The sequence below is a fragment of the Colossoma macropomum genome, unplaced genomic scaffold (genome assembly GCF_904425465.1).
Source record: "Colossoma macropomum unplaced genomic scaffold, Colossoma_macropomum, whole genome shotgun sequence".
Lineage (NCBI taxonomy): Eukaryota > Metazoa > Chordata > Actinopteri > Characiformes > Serrasalmidae > Colossoma > Colossoma macropomum.
In genome coordinates this window covers 1,160,240-1,186,024 of record NW_023496050.1, presented here as the reverse complement: position 1 = coordinate 1,186,024, position 25,785 = coordinate 1,160,240, and the positions used below count along the sequence as shown (strand labels likewise).

Here is a 25,785-nt window from a genome sequence, read left to right as displayed (position 1 = left end):
AGTTTTGTGCTTTAGATCAAAATGTCTTTAAGTTTATTAATATCATACATTCAGTTAAATGCATACACATTTTGACTGGAAGCATAGAATAACATGCCAAAGAAATAAAAATGCCCTTAGACATAAAAAATGTCCTCAAACCAGCACTTAGGGTGTTTATGTGCCCAAGAAACCCTGCAGTCAACCACAACTGATGACCAAAACACACATACACATCCCATTTTAGACACTGAGCAGATGGACACACTTATACTGCTGTTTCTGCTTGTTTAGTCTATGTGAGGGCTTGCTGTGTCTCTGTGTGTGTGTGTGTGTGTGTGTGTGTGTGTGTGTGTGTGTGTCTTTGGAGTATTTATGATGAATATCAGTGTCAGGACTGAACTGTAGGTTTGGACGTTGTACCTTAGCGTCTCAGAGCACACAGAGTAAGAAAGCTGATGCTCGCTTTACCGTTTAAAGATTCATCTTTGTGCTAAGATCCTTTGGGAAACCCAGGCCACAACAAATCCAAGATCAGCAATCCTACTCTGTGAAGCTTTATGAATACATACCTTAGCCTGTCTTTATATTAGTGCAACTTGATTATATTGTAGCGTGTTCAAGAAATGCTTTTGCATGTTAGTTCTAGGTTTTATGTTCTCTAGCATTTATTGCACTTGTTCATTTTGCTAAGGACTCTTATTGTAAAGGGCATGACTTGGACCACCCAGGGGAGTGTGTGGAAGTGTGCCTGAGCTGAGAGAGATGAGAGATGTGAGCAGAGTCAGAGAGCGAACTGTTAGAGAACAGCTTTGCTTATGTACAGCGTAGCTGAGCTGTGGCCAACAACGGCTGGAAAATAAAGCACCACAACTTGTGCAAAAGCTGTGTTTTTTTTAAATAGCAGTGAACGTTACAATATATTATCATCAAGAGATCTATGACTTGATCTGTGACTTAAAGTTCTGCTACCTGAACACTAATATTCAATAGAAGAGATGGAAATAGTTGGAAAAGACTAGGACCTAGTGTCTTTACAAGATCTGCTGAAGGGTGGAGTCTAAAAAAAGAGTATGTATAGGCTGTCTGTGCACATGCATGATCTATGATCTGGTGGTCAGCCAGACCAGAAGATACAGCTGTAGCCTTACAGTCTGAGCTCCACACTGGGCAGAGCTTCAGTTTGAATACCCACTGTAAAAAAAAAAATCATAAAAAGTTAAAAATTATTCACACTTCAAATATGCTGATATGGCATAAAACAGAGATTCTTGTTCCGTTAACTTATTATTTGAAATTCAATTCGATTCAGAATTTTGAGGCAGCCCAAACACATTTTTTTTTAAATGAATGAAGAAGCTACTGGTTGGTTAGTCAACTAGCTTCTTAGTGAACTGTTAAAACCTAAGGTATCTAATTAGCTGAACTAGCTTAAAAAATGTTTAGAGTTAAGGTTATAGTTAGTTTCTGCTAGTGCTGCAATATTGGAGTCTGGAATAAGATTTAGGGATAAGGTTAGCTGCACCCCCAACCATGATAGCGAGCTATCTAACAAACACTGAAAGACTGACTTTAAGTCATCCAAGTTTATACAGTTTCACGCATATTTATATAAGTACAGCAGACTTTTTATTTACAATTTATTTGCACCAAAAACTAATGTGATTATAAGCTACTTTATCAGCTAGCTAGCTAACTTAGGTAGCCCACTGTTTAGGTGACTAAACAAAAGTCCCAAACTGGGACTTCTTTGTCTAAAATGCAGTGTGACAAAATAAATACAACAGTAGCAGCCACCTTGAAGAGTGTCCTACAGTGAATTGTATAAGGTTGTATGAGATTGTATTTAACAACTCAACACAAGCTGAGGCGAGTGTGGGATGATTCAGGAATGCAGTTTACACCGTGCTAATTGGTGGGGTATATGTTTACATTGCTTGTTAGCTATTATTAGTCTCATAGCACTAGTGTAGAAATAAAGAAACAAACTTCAGCCACTAAACACGTCTTGGCTGATTGACCATTTGGAGCAGGGGGCGATTAGATCAGTCTCATTTTTTACTGGCGTCACTTTAAAGACAGGTCAGCAAGACATTTGGTTTTAAAATGGTGGGAATGAGAAAAGCACTCTGGGTGTGTCTGCGGTCTCACCAACCCTGAGAACCCAACAGCAGCGCAGCAGCTGCACAGAGAGAGAGAGAGAGCAAGGGAGCGAGAGAGAGAGAGAGTGTGTGTGTGAGAGAGAGAGAGAGAGCAAAAAGTGACAAAGTTTGAACAGAAAGGAACAAAAGCTTTGAGAATTGGTGAAGAGAGAAATTAGTTTTCCAGGAAAAGAAGACACAAGGAACAGATGAAGACAGAGCATCTGAGAGGAGAAAGAAACAGAGAGAGAGCGAAAGAAAGATGAGGAAGGAGCAATTGAGACAAGGAGAGAGAGGCAGAGAGAGAGAATTGAGGGGCACATAAAGAAACAACATATATATAAGAGAGAGAGACAGAGAGAGAGAGAGGCAGAGAGAGAGAGAGAAATGAAGAAAGAGCATATGAGAGAAGAAAAGAGAAACAGAGAGAGAGAAGACGTGCAAGAGAGAGAAGGAGAAAAAAAGTGTAACGCCGTCTCCTCCAGGGCTGTCTGAATAGCATCCAAAAACTTTTCTTGGTTTGAATAGTTGGAGAAGTTCAGCTAAAGAGTGTTTTACTTGGAAATGGACAGCACAGGAAGAGGAGAGGAATAGAGAGAAGACAAAATCAGAAAGAAAAAGGAGCCTCGCTGAGAGGAAATCATGGAGAGAGAGGGTGGTTAGTGAGGACAGCTTTATTGTAAGTGGCATATTGAAATCTATCTGAGTGACCTCACACTGACAGTGAACAGAAGCGCCTTAATCTCTCAGACATTTCTTCATAAAAACTCTTCTATAGCTTCACTGTGCTGACAGTTTAAGCAACTATTTCTGAGGCTCTGCAGTGGATGCTGGTCAGCTTCCTTGAGTGCCATTCCAGCCTGAGAGTGCAGATGAGAGTGTAGATCAGGTTTCTGCAAGTTGAGCTCAGACTGACCACCCTGGTCATACAAGGAGAAATAAACGCTACAAAAAGCATGACCACAAACACAGCAAAGTTTGCTCAATGAACATAATCAATAACAACCAATGGTCAGTCCTGTACACATCACTCACAGCTTCACGCAACTAAAGTGATCACTTCACAGGCTAGTTTGGTCAGTCTTCGCTTGATTTAGTTTGATTGGTTCTTTTTTGGTCATGCAGTTATGTGGTGAAACATTTACACTAAAGCACTGCAAATAAAAGCCTCACATACACTGAGATTACACGTTCTACAAAAGATGCGGCATGAACAGACTACAATACACATGGATGAAAACAAAAGAACTATAAATAGTCGCTATGTTATACAGTCCTATGCAAAAGCTTAAGCACCCCAGTCAAATGATGTTTGATTGTTGTAGATTTACTAAGTGACAATAAGAACACATCCTCTATAGAGAACACACTACTGTACATTTTAACACACAACTACTGTTTATTTAACATAATGGAAAAAAGCCCATAAAATGTGACCTGTGAGAAAGTTATGGCTTATTTAATATGTTATGCTTTATGTTTTTTTGATGTTAAGCTCAGCAAATAAATAGAAACTGCACATTAAAAATAACAGAAAAGTGCCATATTTAAGTTTTGCAACTATTGCATATACCTGTACTCACCCAGCTTTTCAGCTGTGGTCCAACTTATACTTACCATAACCTCTGCACTTTATGTTTAGTGTGTTGTGTCTGCCACCATCATGATGCACTTTTGTTTGGACTAGAACGACAACAACAGAGTTCTGATTGATTGCACAGATGTGATTTTAAATACAGCTGTGCAACACAGAACATTGAGATGGCCAGTGTTGCAGTCTGTCAGTTTCAGACTCAGTTTAAAGGATAGTGGTCATTTTCAAAGCTTGATGTGTTTTTGTTTTCTCATAAAAATAGGACTTGGTGTGAAAAGGCCTTTGTTTGCTGATTGGTCAGTCAGTCCCATTTCATCTGCTCAGGACATTTTTCATTCATTTGCTGATTGTCCAATTCCAATCCACTTACTCAGAACATGGTGTGTACTTTGCTGGTCACTCCAGTACATAATGGACGTGTCCAGTAAATACTGAACTTGAGGTGAAGTTACTCTTTGGTGCTTGTAGAAGATCCAGCACTAGAAAATGATTTCATGCTCCATGTGTTTGTGATGCTGTTCATGTAATTGTGGTCAAAGAACAGCGTGATAACTGAGCGAACTTACAGCAGTGTAGATCACAGGTCATAACAGAAGTGACCAGGCTGATTTTGAGCTATGCTAGGTAGGATAGCATATTATTTGAACTGAAATAGTATAATAAAAACTTTGTTTTTTTGTATTTTTTTATTTTAAATGTTCTAAAGTAAAGCAATAAGTACTAAAATTCCGACTGAACTCTGTAAGTGTGAAAAAAAATCCTGCAGATTTTTTTTTTGAAAAATTAAAATTAAATCCTGAAAAAATTGAAAGCTGTAGTAAAGGCAAAAGAATGGACATACTGAATATTAATTCCATGTCATATGTAGTTGTTGGAGCTTCTGTGTTACATTCATGCTTTTTTCTGATGCTAAAAAGTTAATAACTTGCACTTAGTGGTCATTTTGACTGTCAATTGAGAGTGTGGTCACTTACTTTTGTCCAGTGCTGTATTATTTTTTATTACAGCACTATTCTTGTTATTGTTATTATGATTATTATTATTATTATTATCTGAAAACTCAGTTACACACTCTGGTCTAACATTAAGTCTGTAGATGGACAGTCACACTGTGTGATTACATGCCTCTTTGGGAATGGCAGTATTTTTGGGAATGCTGTGTGCTGCTCTGTGATGTGGGAATGACAAGCTGAGAGAGAGAGAGAGAGAGAGAGAGAGAGTTCATGTGAGTGTATGTGTGTGAGGCGATGAGGGCCTGGAGACACATGGCTGATTTGTGTGACATGAAGCAGGCTTGGGGCCACTCAGAGGTCAGTGAAGTCAGGTAAGGTCATGGTCAGCTCCAGGACTGGACCAATCACAAATCATCCTGAAATCTGGAAACTCATTACTGGAGTCTTTCAATGTTTTGTTGAAAGATGCAGCCTGTTAGTGTGTGTTCTTCACACAGACACACACACACGCTTCTGTGTGGTTCTTCTGTTCTGCCCTTTCTCAGAAACTGTGTCCAGTTGGTCACTGTTGTGCAAGCATGATTTCTCAACAAGTCATTAAGAATTTACTGGACATATTATTCATGAGTGTGTTTGGACCATATTAGGTAATGCTCTGTCTAGTTTTAGCTTGCACTCAATAAACAACTGCTAAAAATGTTTTTAAAGAAACTCAGTACTTTTTTAATAACTGCTTTGTGGGTAACACTCTAAATTAAGGGCTAGTTAATTAGTAATTATGTTGTTAATAAGTCACTGATTATTATATGTGGCTATTACTATTGTGAGTAGTAATTGAGTACTATGTTAACTAATAGCTTAGTTTGTTTTTAGTTCATAGGTTTTTTTTAAATGATTTACTATGTACTACCTCCTGCCCATCACACTGCGAATGAACTGATGTGTGATTACTTTCTTAAAAAAATAACATGAAAACCTACACTTTTAAAAAATGGTGCTTAATGAAGAAAATGGTTCTATACAGAACCATGAACACTCAATGAACCCTTTGCATCAATATATGGTTCTTCCGATTGATGGAGAATGCGCTGTAGATGGTTCTACATAGAATCATTTTGAAAAAGGTTCTATGTAGCACCAAAAAACGTTCTTCTATTGTTATGATGTCAAGCCTGTAACAATACAAGAACCCTTTTGGGTGCTATATAAAAATCCTCTTCAAAAAGGTCCTATATAGAACCATCTACAGCACATTCATGCATATTTTCCAACAATTTGAAGAACGCTTTCATGATGCAAAGGGTTCTTTAAGTGTTCATGGTTCTATATAGAACCATTTTCTTCTCTACAGAACCCTTGAAGCATCTTTTTTGAGAGTGTACCTAAACATATGTGTGAATCCTGCTACTTTTCTGTTCATTAATCTACTGATTTATTGTTACATTGGCCACACATTATTAACACATGGGAACAAGATCCAAATGCGTGGCCACCATTTAGTAAGGTGTGAAAATGAGATCATGCCTTACTAAGTCGTGGCCATGCATTAGGATCTCATTTCCACTCCTTACTAAGTTGTGGCCACCCATTAGGATTTCATTCCCATGCCTTACTAAGTCGTGGCCACGACTTAATTATCTCGTTCCCACACCTTACTAAGTTGTGGCCACGCATTATTTTTATTTGTACAGGATGTCACCAGTGGGTCTGCATACTTATCAGTTCATTCATAGTGTAATAAGCAGCTGTTAAAACATCATTTCTGAGCAAATACTCCACAAACCCATGACAAACTAAACTATCAGTTGACAGTGTACTTTACTGCTAATTACTAAATACGTAATCATTTACTGAATAATAACTAATGCTCACTGAGCAGTAATCAATAACGGGCAATCAAGGACGACATAATTAATATATGGAGTGTTTCTGATTACTGTTATGGGGAGTATAACTATAGCAGTCTGAAGTACAGCTCCAGTCAACCCTTCTGAATGGTCAGTAGTGTGCCTTTCTCAGAACTGATCAGACATCTATCAATAATTCACCTTTTGTTTGGTCTTCTCTCGGTAGTTCGCTGATTGGTCAGCCTATTATCTCCTCTTCTCTGATTGGTCAGGCCTCTCACGCTACTTCTCTGATTGGTCAGTTTTCCTTCGCTAGTTCACTGAGAAACCCATAGGCTGGCGCTGGCTCCGCCCCCCGCTCTCTCTCTTGAGCTCCGTTAGGTCTCGTGCGTTAGCGCTCACTCACAAACTCCTGAGCAAACCTCAAACTGCAGTGGACACTAGAAACTACAGAGAACCTACAAGCTACAGAAAACACTCCACACTCCAGCGCGCGCGGTTTTACTGCGGGACCCCTCGCGACTCCCGCCTCTGTCTGCCCGGTAAGATAAACAGAAAAAAACATCTGGAATGAAAGTGCTGTATAACTCAGACTGGACTTTCCAGTGAATTAGCCGTTAAAGCTGCGTTTTCATTACGGTACAGGCTGCGTGTAGAAGCTGCTTAGAGGTCAGTGACTGCAGTTTGTGCAGGCTGTGAGGGAGACAGACTGAGCGCTGTGTGGAGGTCAGTACTGAGCAGAACTTACTCAAACACTCTCTCTCGTGCGCGCCTTGACTTCATGCGTTATACTGAGTCTGCACATATAGAGGGCACATTATAATTATTGTCATATATGGTTTTATTTATGTAAGTATTTATTTTTGTGCAAGTGGACATGGCATAGCTATGACGTGTGTATGGGTATATGGGTGTATATATAATGTGTGTATTTATTTACTGTGTTCGTATGTATTTAATGTGTACAGTTATTTATAATTATACACACTTAAAAAGATGGTTCTCCAGGGGTTCTTTAGTAAAGTGGTCTAAGATAGAACCATGAACACTGACAGAACCCTTTGCAGGATTAAAGGGTTCTTTGCGTTGTTAAATGGTTCTTCAGATTGATGGTGAATGTGTTTTATATGGTTCTATATAGAATCTTTTTGAAAAGGGTTCAATATAGCACCAAAAAGGGTTCTTCTATTGTTACAGGCTTGACATCTTAACAATTCAAGAACCATTTTTGGTGTTATATAAAACCATTTTCAAAAAGGCTCTATATAGAACTGTCTATAGCATATTCTCCATCAATCTGAAGAACCATTTACTGATGAATAGAACCGTTTAATCATGCAAAGGATTCTGTCAGTTTTCATGGTTCTATATAGAGCTATTTTCTTTACTAAAGAACCTTTAAGGACCCATTATTTCTAAGAGTGTAGTAACAACAACAACAACAGAATATTAATAATAGTAATAATAATGATAATAATATTTTATTGTTGGTGTTACAATTATAAATACATCATAGATATACTCATTGATATACATTGTGATGCATGTATAATTATTACAGTGGCAAAACAACAACAACAACAACAACAATAACAACAACAACAATAATAATATTTAAAAGTGCCCTTCAAGACGCTGTACAATAAGCACACAATTTGACATTAAAAGACCAACAAAATAATAAAATCATTAGAATAACAATTCTTATTATTGTTATTATTGGTCATATTGTTAAGGTTGTATATAATTCTATACATATACATGATGTATACAATACATCACAGATATATTTTGAGTGTAAATGTATATATCTGTGATGTATTTATAATTATAACAGCAATACTACTAATAATAACAAGAGTACTAATGATTCAGTTAGTGACTTCTTTTATGATCCGCTACTCTACACTGCCTGGTTTAATCCATTTGTACTGTAGAAGTTTATCTGACACTTGCAGTGTTTTGTGTTATTTCAGAAATGCTTGTGTTCCAGTGGTTGAAGCTACATTATGCACTTACACTGTACAGCCTGTCTCTGTCAAATACACCTGTGTGTGTATTTTCACTGAGCTGGTTCTTTACAACTCAACAAGTCCAGTTATCAATCCCTCAACCACATCTGGATCTAGCAAAGTTTAATTGTGACTACACTGAATTTGTTTGGTTGTATTCTCCACACTGATAATAATAAATTCCATTTATAATGCTCTTTCCTTAAACATGAAACGCCACAGGTCAATGATTTAAACCACATAGAATAAAATATGGGACAAAATACCAAATGTCCATTGACATTAATAAAAAATCTATGTTAATCATGAAAGTTAAACTAATGAATGCAGTTGTCTGGAATCAAGACTAAATGGATCTATTGTATGTACTGAACCTTTAGCTGCTTAGGTTTATTCTGCATGACCAAAAGTGATGATTTGTGGCAGATGAGCAGCTTTGGGGTTTTACACGCTTCAGCAGCTCACAAAATGTATGCAGGGAACTTTAGTAGATTCGACTTCATCACCTGTCTCCATCACTCAATCACCAGACCAGTGTACAGTGACCAATGCAGCCCATTCCATCGGCATTCGCTCATCAGCACAAATTTCTGGAAAAATCTTCACCCCTTAAACCAGCAGTGCAACAAGCAGAAAAGCTGATAAACTGCGTTACTCTTCTATTGTTGTTCCTTTTATTTGATATAAATCTCTATGGATGTGAAAAGAGGAACAATACAAATATGCATAGTCTGTTTTAGAAGTGATCAAAAGACAACAAATGCTGCATAATGCTGGGTAAAGAGTAAGGAGTCGGAAATTGAGAATGATATATATGAGAGTGTGTAAATGAGAGTGTTTCCTGTACCACTGGGAGATGAAAATATTTGAAAATCTCCTAACATCTGCATGTCATTGCTGCTGATGTTATAAAACAGTTGCTTTGAAGTCAGTGGCACAACCAATCCAGAGTCATTAGAGTAACCAATCTGGACTCGATGGCATAATTCATCTAAAGCTATTGTTGTAAACAATCTAAAGTAATTGACAGAATCAATCTAGAGTCAATGGTGTAACTTTGAAGCTGCATCTGTTTCCTTTATTCTCCAGCTGTTCATCCACACACATCCTCATTGTCAACTTAAATTAGTTACTCACTTCTGTCTCTTGTTCTCTTGTTCTCTCTCTCTCTCTCTCTCTCTCACACACACACACACACACACACACACACATTGCTTCTGTCCTTCTATTATGCATTTCTTTGCATGACCTTACAAATCGTAAGCATGCCTGGTCATCACTCATTCAAAATGAAAGAGTTCACAAAAAGAGAGAGACATCAGAATGATACCAGAAATATAATATAAAAATATTATAAATCATATACTAATTTGTATTTCTTTCTCTGAAGCATGCTTTCATCACTTCTAAAATGTACCAAGCATGTGCATGTGTATATAAAAGAGAAAGAAGGAAGTAAAAATCTTATTACATTCATAGAGATAACTGAAAAATTTAAATATAAGAAGAAAATATTTCTGATAAGTAGCTTTTGTAACTTAAATCTAATCAAAATTGTAAAAATTAACTGGATTTTAGCATTTTTTTTGCCATTTGGAAAAACAGCTAAATGTAAAAAAAAAAAAAATTGCAAACTGCATGTATAACTTACTTATGTAGAAGCGTTATATGCATAATCCAGTAAATTCAGAAGAACACTATTTTTCAGGGGTTGAAAAATCTTTGTGGCATATCTCTGATGATATATTTGTACTGGCCTCACAAAGGTCTCTTGCTCTCTTTCCCTTTCTGCTCACTCTTCTCTGAAAGGACTTAATGTGTCATTAAGAAATAACTGAATGGGTTTTCTAGATCGAGACATTTTAATAGGAAGCAGGCAGATGCACACACACACACACACACACACACACACACACACACACACACACACACACACACACACTCACACACACGCTGGGCTGTGCCACGTTGCATGATGGTGTATTTAACTATGGCAGGAAGCCACCCACAAACCCACTGCAGCCTTATGGAGCAACATAGCAACACTGACACTGTAACACACCACTGGCATTGCCCTGCAACACAACACTGGCAAAACTGACACATTAACACAACACTGGCACCACAACACTAGCACTGCAACACAACACTGGCTCTGTAACACAACACTGTCACTACAACACAATACTGGCACTTCAACATAACACTGGCACTGCAACACAACACTGGCAGATTAACACAAAACTGACACATTAACACAACACTGGCATTAAAACACAACACTAGCACTGCAACACAACAATGGCAGATTAACACAAAATTCACACATTAACACAAGATTGTAACTACAGCACAATACTGGCACTCCAACACAACACTGTTACTACAGCACAATACTGGCACTCCAACACAACACTGTTACTACAGCACAATACTGGCACTCCAACACAACACTGTTACTACAGCACAATACTGGCACTGCAATGCAACACTGGCACTGCAACACAATCCTAGCAATGTATAACAACAATGGCACTATAAAACACTATCACTACAGCACAATCCTGGCACTGCAATGCAAAATTTGCACTGTAACACAACACTGACACTGTAACATAACATTGGCACTGCAACACAGAAGTGGCATTGTACCACAGCACTGGCACTGCAGCACACAGTGGCTATGCCTTCAGTTCAGGCTATAAATGCCAAAAACAACACCTCTATGATTATGCTAATTTCTGCTAGTGCCTTATGGAATTGCAGTTGCAGTCAGTGATGTATCTAAGACTTCCAGAATGTATGTTTTTGTAGAGTGATGTTTTTTTCCTCACAAAATTAATGCCACCCATTGGAACTCAAAATGTGATTGGTTGAATTCACTTTCAGTTCCTGTTACTGGTTATTCTAACACATTAAGCTAGATATGGCACCAATCCAGTATAGGTACTGGGTCGATATTGGCATAAAATGCTGGATCAGATATTGGTGGGAATAAAGGAATGAATCTGATCCAATAGTATCATGAATCTACACTGATTTTTTTTAGAAAACAAACAATGTGCCCAATAATTAGCCCTTAACATATCCCAGTTTTCTTTTTAACGATGTCCTGTGGTTGCTTTTGGTTGTTTTTGACCAAAAACATATATATTTTAAACCATACAGTTTTTAATCAACCATGGTTTTAATTCATATTTTATGTTATGTCTTTCCGTCCCCACAAACAGACTTATGGGAAATGCCGTCCATTTAGAGGCAGCATCTTTCATGCTTCTTTACTGTAGCAGACTGAGCCAGCTCCACTTTTCTTAAGTTCAGGCCCTTAAAGTATGTTTAAAAGTAAGGTAAACCAAGCAGGCTACCTGTGATAATGTGATTAAGCTTGTAATCTACAGTAGGCTGTAGCTCTCCCCTCAATTAAAACGACTAGTACTGTGGCCTAATTTGTTGGTGATAGCTAGCTACCTAGTTTAGTAGGTCTAGCAGATGTATTTACTTTGTTTAGTCCCCCAAAAAACGCCAGCGTAAAAAATAAATAAATAAAAATGACCATGACACTATAACACAACTCATACACAACAGTACAGCACTGACACTGAAACACATATTTGACACTGTGACAGAACACTGTAACACTACAATGATACTGTAACATAATCTTGACACTGCAACACAACTTTATCACTGCAATACTGCAACACAACACTGATACTGTAACACAACCATGACACCGTAACACAGCTTTGGCATGACAATACAACATGGCACTGTAACACAACAATGGCACTATAACATAGCACTGGCCCTGTAACAAAAACACACTTTTTCCTTAATGATGGCAGTTACAAAGGTGGTCCAATAGAATCTCTCTCTGTCTCTGTTTCTCTCTTTCTACTTCTGCTTCTACTTCACATGTTGTTCCCATTATTCTCTCTTGCCCTTTCCGTGCCTGAAGGGGGGAAATGTTTTTGTTGTTTTTGTTTGCAGATGTGTTTACGGATACACACTGCAGGTATGTTTAAACCCAGCATGTAGAGAAGCTCCCCCAGACTCGAGTGTGTTTACTCTGTGTCTGTGTGTGTGTATGTGAGAGTCTGTCTGCTTGTAATCATTCACCCATAGCAACTACAGTACCAGTTAAAAGTTTGGACACACGGAACATGTTTTTGTAGTCTTAATGACATTTTAATCTACAGACGTTTGGTTCAGGGACAACCATAATATTAAAGCTGATGCATAAAGGGGCATTACTTTATGCATCAACTCAAAAACGCATTACTCTGGTTCTCTATCTGGTGACCATGCTTTTGCGGCTGCTAATTTTTAACATCTGAAAATCTTTAATATGTGTATGTGCGTGGTTTCTGTTGATGTCTTGCTCAGTGTGTCAGAAGTTATTGTTTTCATTCCTTTTCACATTGTGTTGTCTTTGTGCCTTTTTCTGTATTATATTTGCCTTTTTTATTGTTTTATAAGGTTAATATTTTAAGCTTATCTACTAATTTTGTACAGCACTTTGGGCAATGCCATTTAATATTGCTCTATAAATAAAACTTACATACTTGCTGCTATTTATGAATTTATTTACAAAAGGAAAGTTTTAACGTTACTTTTAAAATATCCTCCCCAAACCAGTAGTAGTTTGTTTCTGAGGCAACATGGCATCCTGTTAGAAAAAAATCCCAGGTAGGTCCTCACAAAGCTGCCTGAGAGATGCCAAGAGTATGTAAAGCTGAATCAAAGCTGCTTCTATGGTGAAGAATCTAAAACTGAAGACTGGTTTCTTCATCACCCCATAATTCTATATGTGTTATTTTATAGTTTTTCTAAAATGTGGAAGGTATAAGAAATGTAAAAATATACAATGATGCATTGATCTAAATGGGGTGATTTTACAACATTGTTTTTAAGACATTCAAATTGATTATATCAGATAAAGTGTGTGGTCGTTTTTTGGCCAAAATAAAATTCCTGGACTGTTTTTCAAATGTCTAAACAAGCTTTATGTTTTTATTTAGTGTTTATTTAGTAATAACTTTAACTTTGTTATTATACATTGTTATATTAATTTTATTGTACATAATTCCTCCAGTCACATTTGGGTTTTCGGTAAATGTTTTGATATGATATATCCAAATCAAATTGTGATTTGAGTTTTCATGATGCATTGAATTGCATCTTAAGGAATAATAATGGTATCAAATTGTTTTGAGGTCAGAGAAAAAGAAAATCACTTCATGTATAGCAGTGCACAAACTATTGACTGCCACTGCAGAGCAGCAGTATCCACCTTATTTTTATCTTGGTGGGCCAAAGTGCAATGTTTGTGGCGGGCCGAGGGTCAAAAAGGCAAAACAAATGCAAATAAAGAAGCTAGGTAGGTTTCAAATCGAGAAAAAAAATATATATTTTGTAACAATGCGCTATATTTTGTTACTAAAGTTCTTCAGAAATACAATTTTAAAAGGAAAATAAAGATTATAGTTATATAGTTTAAATAAAGATTATAGTTATATAGTTATATATAGTTTAAAATTATGCTTATTCTCTCACTGAGTGAGGTGGTTTAGGGTAACTTTCTGGAGGTCCAAATCAAACATTCTTATGTGCCACATTTTGGGCAGCCCTGCTGCAGAGCTTTGTGTTTGAGAGATTAGTATCAGACTGCTTTATCTCTAATAGGACTGAACTTGGTGGGGGTACAAGAAGAGTAAAGTGCCTCTATGGGATAAAACGGCACAGAATCCCTTCATCCTACATCCTCCTCCATCTCCAAAGCTCTAAACTCCAGCCCCCCTGCAGAGTTTGGACTTCTTGCTCTCATTCACTGCCTCTTTCCATCATTCAGTCAATCCTATTAATCTCCTTCTTCTCTATCCCTCCTTTTCTAAGATGTGGCGGGGTCAGTGTCTGTGTATGTATGTATGCATGGGTGATGCTACTGGACATGCATAATCCATGGCTTGTACTGTGTAAGTCATTTTTGCCTACTTGTTTGCCTACTAATGAGTGCTAACTAGGTGTTACTAGTGCAATGTCAATCTGTAGTACTTTGCAAAGCTGCCATTTCTGCATTCCTCTGAACTGCTCTTTGCCTCTCTTTAGGAGCGTGCCACAGATGGATGCAGGGTGCTGAGTGACGGGACACTAAGTGGATTGGAAGAGTCTCACAGAGTGACAGAGGAACAGAGACAAAAGAGAGAGAGAGAGGAAGAGAGAGAGACAGAATAATCTGGCTAATCCAGGACAGGCCAATCCCGACGGAACGCTTGTCTCACGTCCGCTGCGAGACACAGCGGCAGGGATTACGGCTGGGGAAAAACACGCACACACCCACACAGACACAGTGGGACTCCACACACACTCACTCACTCACTCACTCACACACACTCACTCACTCACACACTTTGAGGCCTGAAGCCTGAAGAACGTTTTGCTGAAACAACAAGGACTGGAGAAAGTCGGCAGGACATCCTGTGGACTGCTAGGGGATGAAACCTCCAGAAGGAAAAAGAGATATTTCTTTTGGCTGCTAGAGAAGGAGGACAAAATAAGTGCTGGAGAGCGCTGCACTTACGCATTACAGCGTTCAATCCTGGTTAGTTTGCTTTGTGGAAAACTTTCATGTCTAAAGTTTCATGCCTAAAGAGTCTGGTCAGGTCATTGCAACAGAAATAAGCCAGTAGTGGTGTATGCGTGAGGCTGTGCTTTAATAGTGCTGTAATGTGTATGCTTCTTTGACTTTAGTTAAACATACTGGAGCTCTTTATCAATGGATTTAAAATAACCCGTAAACTCCTACAAAGGGCCTAACTATAAAGTTACATATCATTGCTCATGTCAAAGCCTTATATCTCCATTTCTTTACTTCTGCAATTTAAGAAAAGTAGCCAGCTGCTCTTGACATTGTGTGAATAATTCGCGATGGATGGATCAATAGAAACGCCCTAAAACGTACGAGATTGTGTTATTACAGATGCGAGGTTGTGTTATTACAGATGCGATATTAGTTTCTTAGTAGTTCCTAAGTAGTTTATACTTAATAGTTTATATGTAGTTATGCCTGAATAATATGTGTTAAGATTATTAACGGAATAATAAGTCTACAGTTTAAGGGGTTAATGGCTGGATGTAGGTGTTTTATGGAAGCTGATGGAACGTAGTCATTGTGAATGCTTCTAGAGAGAGGAAAAGAGATAGGAATAGAAAAAGGACTGGTTAGCACTCAGGCTGGGAGGAGGTGTTTAAAACCCACTGAAATCCTATTAAACTTCATTAACAGGGTTATTTATAATCTTTGAGTGAGTGTAGAGGTGCAGGTCGGGGCACGACCCAAAGCACCTTACTGTCCACTGCTCTGGGGGGGAAATATAACCCAGCAGCCTACAAACCCAAAACCCAAAACCACAGCTGTGCATAGGATATTTGGTTTTTGTCAACAACAGTCAGAAAGATGATGCAGATTTCTGATTCCAGACATCTTGATGATGGAGTAAGTGAAGGTAATAGTAGTATGTTATAACAGTTGGAATCTGAAGTACATTTCCCAAAGCAGTTCCAGCCCAGCCCTTGTCTGTGCTGCACTGTACTCAATTTTGCAAGGTAGTTCCCTGATTGGTCTGTTCCAGTCCACTTATTGAGGACCTTGCTGAGTAGCTGCTGATTGGTCAGTCTTTGTGCGGTAAATTGCTGATTGTTGGCCTCCGCACTTTTCTAATTGGTTTTTCTAATTGGTCAGTCTTTTTGTGAACACAGTCTTTGTTAGACACAGTCTAGTCAGTGAAAGAGTAGCTTATTGATGATGGAGTCACTTTAAGCATAGATCTTTTTTCAAGTCTAACAGTGTATTAATAATTGGAGATAGCAGGTGTTAAAGTCTGGTGCAGAGATTCAGCCTTTTATGCAAGAAAATAAAGCTTCTGTACAGGTTTGCTAGCACACATCTGAGCTTGGGAGGGTTCCTGACAGCAGTTGAACTTGCTGAATTCTCCACCCAGAGTTTCCTTAGACGACTGGATGTTAAAACCAGATTGAGTAAAGACCGCTATATCTCAAAAACACACCAAACCTCTGCACATACACACACACACACACACTCTATGGACTACAGTTGGCTTCTTTAAGCATCTATGGTTCTAGAGAAAGTAGGCAGTATTGCTCTGTGAAGACAAGATCGTTTTACTAAAGGAGCAGTGTTACAGAGACTTTGCATACTTTTTGGCATGTTTCGTGCAACTTTGCTTTGACCTTGTATCAGGAGGAACGAATAGCTATCTGCTGCTCATTTGTTTTTGTTGACTTTCTCTTGGAATTAAAAGGATTTCATTTGGATATTTTCAAAGCCACATCTTAAAGGGATCTTATTTTCAGAAGACTGACAGACTTTTCAGGAATCTCCTTATATCTGGATTAACGAATCACAAAAAACAAACCTATTGCTCTTTTTATTTACTCACTCTGGGATTTAAAGGATTTTGATTGGACCTTGCAGATTTAGGCCTGAAAGGGATTTTACTTTCTGTCACCATGAGTCTGGCCAAGCTTCCAGGATTTAAAGGCCTTGTGTCGACATCCCAAAGCAGGCGGCGCATTAAGACCGAACTTTCGGCCGAGATGATTAGCCTGCCACTGGGGGACTTCCGCCACACCATGCATGTGGGCCGTGGAGGCGACGTTTTTGGAGACACATCATTCCTCAGTGAGCACGGAGGCCAGGGAAGCACCCCGGAGAGTCCCGACTCCAAACCAGTGAGGTTTTTCTCCCGCACTCTGCGCCATGTCAGGAGGAACCCCCAGCACAGGCTTAGGACAGACTCCCGAGAACTCTCATCTCCACCCCCACCCATCTCACCCATCATAAAAAATGCCATCTCACTGCCCCAGCTCAATCTGACCAATGGAGGCCTGGAAGGGCCAGTGCTCCCCACCTCCACCAGCTGCCTGGAACAACCACTTTACTCCTACGGTAAGGCTTGAACATAAACACAGACATGTAAAGTGTGTGTTCTTTTCACTTAAACAAAGACATACAGTGTCACTGATACAAGACACCACTTACAGATCACCAGAAGCAAACTGAATGCAAATAATGCCCCCTTATGGAGAACCTTTAACCAGCTTAACATCTGTGAGTGTGTGTGTGTGAGTGAATGAGTTAACAGCCAAGTATGGACTGGTATGGAGGGGCTTTGCATCTAAAAAAATAAATTATTGCTTTTAATTAATTAATTAATTAATTAATTCATGAATTCATGCCACACATTTCCATAAAAATCAGAGCTGAGTTAACATATATGAATGTTATTTCTTCAATGTGAAATGCAATTGCTGATGGAATTAAACTAAAACATTTCAGTGCCGTTTTCATGGGTCTTCCATAGCCCAACTGTCTTCAGACTAAAAACATTTCATTTATGAAAATTCTTTGATTTATGTAAAACAGACAAGAACTGCTTCATTTTGGCTCATTTTAGAGTGCTGGGACCAGAGGCAGCTAGTTGTCCATTCTGGGTATGAAGCACTGTGGTAGGGACAAAATATTATATCAGCAGATTTAAAAAAATTGGAAAAACCATTTTAACATTAATGAATCTTTCAAATGGACTTCGATGCAGCAGCTTTACAGATAAGGAGACTTTAAGTAAAAAAGCTTCTTCAAATGAGTGAACCATAAAACTAACACTAGAGCTATTTTTTGCAGTACACAGAGGAGGACACGTTTTATCCATGAGCGTTTTTTAGTCAAATTTATTTGATATGAACGCAAAGAATGGCTTGCATTCAGGTGCATTAGTACTTATCTTTGTACATAATGTTTTTTTTAATTAGACAGTTCTGTTTAGTCTGACCAAGTTAATTTATCAAGTCTACTTTTAACAACCAAGTTATTAAAAAATGAACTTAGCTCACTTATGATCGTAACATTGGGCTTTAATCACCAATTGTTCTTTAGAAGAAATTTCTTTTTAAAACTCACTTATGCCGTTTTCACTAAGATTCTGACATTCACCAATGTTTTCTTATTTGGGATTTGTTCTTAGGCAAGAACAGAATCTACACACACTCAAGAGCAAAAAGGTGCAAACAATCCTGTGCTTTAAGAACACGTCACAGATTTTTTTTCTTAAGACCTTCCTCAAGAACAATTTTAATAAAACCTCAGGAAGGTATTGATGAATGAGGCCCATTGTTCTTTAATGTTATTTATCATTAGACATCATATTAAAATGAGTGTCAGTAAAAAAAAAACAGTAACCTAGATGAGGTGTGGCTTACCTTAGAGCTACTTGTTCTAGCAACACTGGTCTATGAGTGAGGTCTTCCTCAGAGATTAATCCAAAACCTTTTTAACTTCAGAATAAGATAAAAACAGTACCACCATTCAGACGATCCTGTTGGCATGTGTTTGAATGAAATGTTCTACAGTAATATTTTTACCCTTAGCCTAGTAATTCTGGTTAATTTACTGCCAAAGCCATTCTCACTGCACATTGTTGTTTTGTGTTGTTTACTTTGCTTGAACAATCACTATTTTGCAAACATACTACTCTTGTACTACATGGAAGTAAATTACACAACTGGCGAGATATATTTAGTCCATTTCGGCACAACCTGGATGTGCTTAATGCTATGTTTATTTAAACTGTAGTGTGCACTGATTCAAGAAAACTATATTATTTACGCCTGTCCAATATAGAGAAAGACTTACACAATATTATAAAAAAGTTAGAATTATGAAATACATCTAATTTTAAATTTTTATTAAGGCATGCTTAATTTGCTTAAATGTATGAGCCATGCTTGGTTGGGATACTGTGGGCTTACTTAAGGGTTGCAGTGAATGAACTAGTCAAATGTTTGGAAACACCAGATTAAATATATTGCTGTTGGGTTGGTGTGCAAATTATTAACATACTGCACTTTTTTGTGCTAACAGGAAGTTTTAAGTGATGTTGCTATGCCACTGCTTGTCATTTTAAACAGTGACCTTCTAGGTGGCACTAGATTTAAACAAAACAGTATCTTGCCCTGAATGTATTAGCTTTTTTTGCCACCATTTTGAGTTATTTTAGAATTTTCCAGCCACGAGTAACTCCTTCTTTCCCACTTTGCAATAGTCTACTTAAAAAGTGATCCATTTCAAGCATACTCAACTTTGAAACTTGATAATATTTCAGATATAATGTACCCTGTTACATGAATGAATGGTTAGCATATTATTAGTATACACTGAAGATGTTTTTCAGAATCTTTTTTGATCTAAAAGCTTCTGCTTAAATGTAGAGAAATATATACAATTTAAAAAAGTGGATTGAGCTGCTAGTGTGGTGGTGGCAGCATGCGTGTTCTTTAGTCCTGTTTGAAAAGCATCCCAAGCATCTCATGAAGCTGCTTGTAAAAATAATTATCAACAGTTTATTAAAGCTACATCACAACATAATGAGGGCTACTTTTAAGAATCTAAACAGGCGATCAGAAGACAGTTTGGATTTATCTGACACTATATAAATTCAATATGTTAGTTTGTTTTTTTTACTGTTATTGTAAAATGTGGAAAATAGCAAAAATAAGGAATCACTTATAATCTTTAACTTCCAAAGAACAAGATGTTATCTAGTGTTGATGTCTTATTGCAACCAACCACCCAAACACAGAAACACAAACACACACAAATGGTTGTCTGTGGTAAGAATCCAAACAACTAATAAAAAACACTCTGGCTGTTTCTGAGTCATCCGGAATCACCGTGGCGACACCTGAGTGCGATTACAGCTACACACAGAGACACAAACACACACACACACCTACAGAATGCTAAAGACATATATAGAGCACATACACGTACACACACACACACACACACACACACACACACACACACATGTACAGAGCACCAGACAGGCACCCCAGTCTTATTTTCCGAAAGAATGAAAGAGAATGAGACGGCTGCATCTGGCTGTATGGGTTTGTGTGTATGTGTGTCTGTGTGTCCATGTATGCGTACAGTATTCGCTGCAAGATGTCTGGAATTTCCCCTTGTCCTGGGAGCACTTACCCAATCCTAAAAGAATTCACCAAAAAAAGGGAGAGGAGAGGGCTTAGAATGGGCATGATGTGTGTGTGTGTGTGTGTGTGTGTGTGTGTGTGTGTGTCTGTGTGTGGCTGAACAGCACTGAGCAGTCCAAGTCAATGTGATATACACATTCTCATTCACTTTTAATGTCCATTGTAAGCTCTCAGTCTGTCCAGTTCTTTCTCTCCCTCTTTAACACTTTAATTTGAAAAACAGGAGACCTGCTGTTAAGTTGAATTAAAAATCAGTTAGACAGACAATTTTGAAATTACAGATTCCATTGTAGAAGGCCAGTGAACCAAAGGTGAGCACACCTGTGATGCAATTACCAATGAATGCTAATTATTTAGGCCCTGTTGCAACCTTTGACAAAACTATTTATGGCTGCTTGGCTGTTTGTTTTTATGCTAGACAAAACCAACTGTTAACACCAGAATTTTTCTGATTTCAGTCTCTTGTGGGCTGAGTGTAATCCATCATGGCTCCACATAGCAACAAACTTTCTGAAAAAGTAAACCAGCTGGAAACCAGAGAAACCAGATAATAAAAATTCACAAAGATGGAAAAGAGTAAAGGAACACTGAAACTATTAAACATAAGCTGAAACACAGCTGCAACATTTATTAGTAAGTATCTGAAGAGCCATCCTGCACACAGTCTTCTATTTATGTAAAAGGTGATGAAGCTCACAGTCCTCTATTAGAGAATCTTGCACTAAAAAACAGACAGGCCAGTGCTTCCAGCTTAGTGCTTCCTAACTCATAATCTTCAGAAGTTAACCTCTCAAAGAGTGTCCAAACAGTGCACAGGACACTGCATGAAGTTAACCTTCAAGGGCAGTGTCCAACAAGAAAACAGTAACTAACAAATTGGTACAAAACTGCAAGACTAAGATTTGAAAAAGAGCATGAAAGCACATTCTCTGTAAGAAACTAATATTAACTTGATTGGATCAGATGAGGTTCAGCATGTCTGGCGTTGACCTTGCCGGGACTATTATGGTTCCTGCAGAGTGCCAACTGTGAAACATGCTGAAGGTAGTAAGTTATTGTGGGGCTCTATGATTTCTGCAGGTATAAGAGAGGTGACTTTTATAAAAAGACACAATAAAAAGACACTTTTATGTAGTATATACACCAAAATTCTGAAAGATGAGGTAATTCCCACTCTTAAGGAGGAATGGTAGGAAAGGAATGTTTAAACACAACAATGATCCTAAACACACTGTAAAAGCACAATAGTTTTTAAAGAAGAAGAAAGTGAAAACCATTGCCTGGCCAAGTATTTTACTTGATTTGAACACTGTTGGGAATTCTTAAAGCAGAAAGTAGAGCACAACCCCTCTAGCAAAGAAGAGCTGGAAAGAATCATCTGTGAAGAATGTGAAGATCTCTCAATTTGTGCTACATTTGTGTAATCTGTGCCAAGGAGACTTGAACAACAAAAGTGAACATACAAAATATTAGAAAACAAATGATGAAGGGTGCACTGACTTTATTGAAGTTCTCTTTAATGTATGAACCCTTCATTACAGTTTTACCAGTCAAACAGTTCTATTTTTATATAGCTTAAATTATTTTGTTCTACAGACTAAAACTAATTAAGCTGCATTGAACAGAAATCATTTCTAATTTACCAAACATTTTAGTGATATATTACCTTCTCTTCTCTTTGCCAGTCATGCCCACTTCCAAATGGTGATTCATACATGGTGGAATGTGTGTGTGTGTGTGTGTGTGTGTGTGTGTGTGTGTAGAAAGGAAAACTCTCACACTACTGTGCAGTTATAGGGTTGCTTAACACTGTCATCTAGTGGACATCAACACCCACTGCAGTAAACGTCCTGATAACCACTTACTTACAGTAGGCAGGTTTTAAATGTTTTAATGAAGTGTTTTACAGGAATGGTTCAGCAAAAAATCTAATTTACACAAGTTTCCACATGTAGTACATGTAAATGTAGTCGACATTATTTGGGTCCAAATTTTTCATCCTAATGAAGACCTTAATGATTTGCTACAGTTACTTATTTATTTAGTAACATATTTAAGAATATTTTATACCATTTTTTGTGTCATTTTGTCCCATTATTTTATTAAGTCAATAAAAACTCTAAATGACTTTTATGGTCACATGAAGTATTAGGAATTTCCTCTAAATGAAGTGATATTTGCTTATCTTCATATAGAAAGTTTATAAAAAATGTTCACTGGAACATTGAAGACTACATATGACTTCAAGATCTTTTAAAATGTACTTCTTGTTTATACATGAAATATTACTCAATTTTTTTGGGAGCTGCAAACTCAATATAGTCATGTAGAATGAATAAAAACATTGCTACTTTGGACTACTGCATAACAAGAATATATCACTGACAGCTTGTTTTAACTATAATTACAATAATAATGATAATAAAAATACTAAATATACAATTACAACTACTGCTACTATTAACGCTGTTTCCACAATAATAATACTTTTACTACTATAACTAATACTACCACTATTACAAATAATAATAACAATAACAATGTTTTATTTATATAACTACCATACTGTAAATACTATTACAGTTTGTACCTGTTGTAATCCTATGACTGTCCTCTGTAGGTGTCCAGTCAGGTTTCGTCACGCTGCCTCGTCTGTCGCGTCTCGACAGGAACTCAACAGAATCACCTCCGCTTCAGCCTCAGCAGCGGCGTGGCTCAGATCCAGACCCTTTCCCCACGCTCCAACGCTCCGACTCACTCACCTCCTTTACCGTGGACCTCGGACCCTCCCTCATGACTGAACTGCTGGGCCTCATTAACAGCTCTAGTGACTTCCAGGGGGTACAACAGGACCTGGAGGATGAAGAGGAAGAGGAGGAGCCAAGCTCATTGTTTGAGATGGCAGTGGAGAGTCCGTGTGTGAGCAGCAGGGGGTGCTCTAGCAGCCCAGACTGGACCCAGCAGGACACTGAAACAGGTGAGAATGGGGACGTTATTAAACAGGTGACGCCGGATGCTTCCATGTGGTCCCCGGTGAGAGTGGAGCCGACTATGGAGGCCGAAAGGTTCCAGCAGGCAGCCGACATACTGGCACGCCATTACGGAGGGTCTGGAGTTATAAAGGGACGACGGAAGGCACCGCACGCTTTCCCTGAGGAGGAAGAGGAGATCAAAGTATGAACATGGAGGGAAAGACATTACAGATATGTTAATGTAGACAATACACTAAAGCAATAGTTAAGCAAAAAGTGTAATTTACACATTTTCTCCCTTATCCCAATTAAAGTTGACCAGCCAAGACATGTTTGGTGTCTTAAGTTTGCTTCTTTAGTTTTGCACTGGAACCACGAGGCTAATGTAGCTAACAAATAATAGATAGTTTTACATCATCAATTAGCATTATGCAAATTGCATGCCTAAATCATCACACATTTGCCTTAGTTACAAAAGTACAGACAAAATTGAGGCTTCAAGAATACTGCTACACTGTTTTCAGCTATGCAGTGGCCTTTTTTATGAATAGTTGTTCTTGTTAGCCTACATTAGCTTATATTAGCCTAGATTCAATGTGAAACTAAAGAGGCAAACGTCAGACACCAAATATGTCTTGGCTCATGAATTACATTTAGAGTAAGAGGAAAACTCTTCTTCTTTTTTTTTTGCATAACTGGGAAAATTATGCAGTTTTGTTTATTATTTTTTGTCTTTCATTTAAACCCTGAAAAAACTGTAGTACATCAGAGAGCACTACTGACTCTGTTGTTATTTAGTCTTTTTATACTACATGCATTTTTCAAATACAAGGAAAGTAGTGGAAGATAATGTTAAAAAACACAGCTTTTATACAGGCATAATTTCCAGATAAAATAATAAGATAGACACTAGATCTTTTGACTTAAACTTCTCAATGTGTTCTTTTAAACATTAAACTTCTTCAAGCACTACAGCCAAAAACATTTATATCTTCAGAACCTCCTTGTGTAATGAGCGCCTCCTAGTGCAAGTTCATAGTCCTGCTTATCCACACACTATACACAGTGAGTAGTGTGGTAATGAAAACCTTTAGCTGACAGCTTCAGCAGTGTTCAATCTTCAGTTTTGTATGTATCCTCTCAGCTGCAGTTTAATGTAAACTTTCTGTGCTGGTTTCTGTAGCATTCATTTATATATTGTTCTTTGTTCTTAGAACTTATGGCTCAAAAATGTCAGTATGTAAGAGTTTAAGTGTCACTCATGTAAATAATTCAATAAAAAGGTAATTTTTTTTTAAATACTGTGCTGGTGCCACCTTAAGTGATTTATAAACCTTCTCTTCTGTACACTGGTGTGTGTGTATGAAGTGTGTGTGTAAGGTTGGAAGTTAGCTGGGTAGTTGTTGGTGTGACACGAGAAGTGACCTTTTTATTCTTTGAAACCAATTTCTTACCATTAATCAGGGAATTTCTAGATTTGTTGTGTAATTCTGAGCCCTCTGTTGCAGGTGTCTAGTTCCTGGTCCTGAGGTCTTTTCCAGTTTCTCCAGGTTCATTGTACCTGCCTTCGCAGGGGACTGTAGCAATGATTACTGGAAACCTTGCAAATTAGGCATGTCTTACAAGCCAGACTTCTGCCAGTTGTTAGGGAGTCCATGTTGTTTTATCATTTATGTGACCAAAAACCTCCTACTTTGACAAGAAATGGCCCTCTAACTGACAAAAAAAAGATGCAAAAATGTCATGATGTGAAACTCCCATATGTTTTTCAATCCAGCAACTATAGCTTGCTCCAAAAGTATAGTCACTCTGTGATGCTCGCAAAACTGTGTTTTCCATCAACAGATTAAAACCGGCATACAGAAGTCTGTACTCACAAATTTGTGGCTAGATAATCCAAATACAACTCAGAAAATTTGTTAAAAATTTTCTATTTTTATGTTTTACGTATATATTTTTCAAATTAATCAACAGTATCCATCCATTTTAGTTAATGCCACATTTTTAAAATAACTCGAGTTTGATGTACATGTAGTTACTGTAAAGCACTACCAAAGCATTATTATCATTTACCGGTGCAGCATTTCATTGTTCCATATAACATATTTCTACAAATAATTCCTAGAGTGTAACACATAGCAGTCCAAAATAAGCATAATATATTTAGAAATTAATAACAAATTGTTTACAGTGGTAGCACATGAGGAATTTTATTGTT

General features: G+C 37.8%; 1 protein-coding gene across 5 annotated transcripts; it reads left to right on the top strand.

Moving 5' to 3' along the window:
- Positions 1–6,880: 6,880 nt before the first annotated feature.
- On the top strand, positions 6,881–24,871 carry cdc42ep1b (CDC42 effector protein (Rho GTPase binding) 1b). Of its 5 annotated transcripts, none has more exons than XM_036565013.1 (5): positions 6,881–7,056; positions 7,160–7,240; positions 14,422–14,501; positions 14,635–17,494; positions 23,216–24,871. In XM_036565013.1, the coding sequence occupies exons 4-5, from the start codon at positions 17,056–17,058 to the stop codon at positions 23,773–23,775; spliced, it is 999 nt and encodes a 332-aa protein (XP_036420906.1). In that variant the 5' UTR covers positions 6,881–7,056; positions 7,160–7,240; positions 14,422–14,501; positions 14,635–17,055; the 3' UTR covers positions 23,776–24,871. The 5 variants fall into 5 exon arrangements, with proteins under 5 accessions (XP_036420906.1, XP_036420910.1, XP_036420909.1 ...); XM_036565017.1 differs by lacking the exon at positions 14,422–14,501 and adding an exon at positions 12,517–12,541; XM_036565016.1 differs by lacking the exon at positions 7,160–7,240.
- The last annotated feature ends 914 nt before the right edge of the window (positions 24,872–25,785 follow it).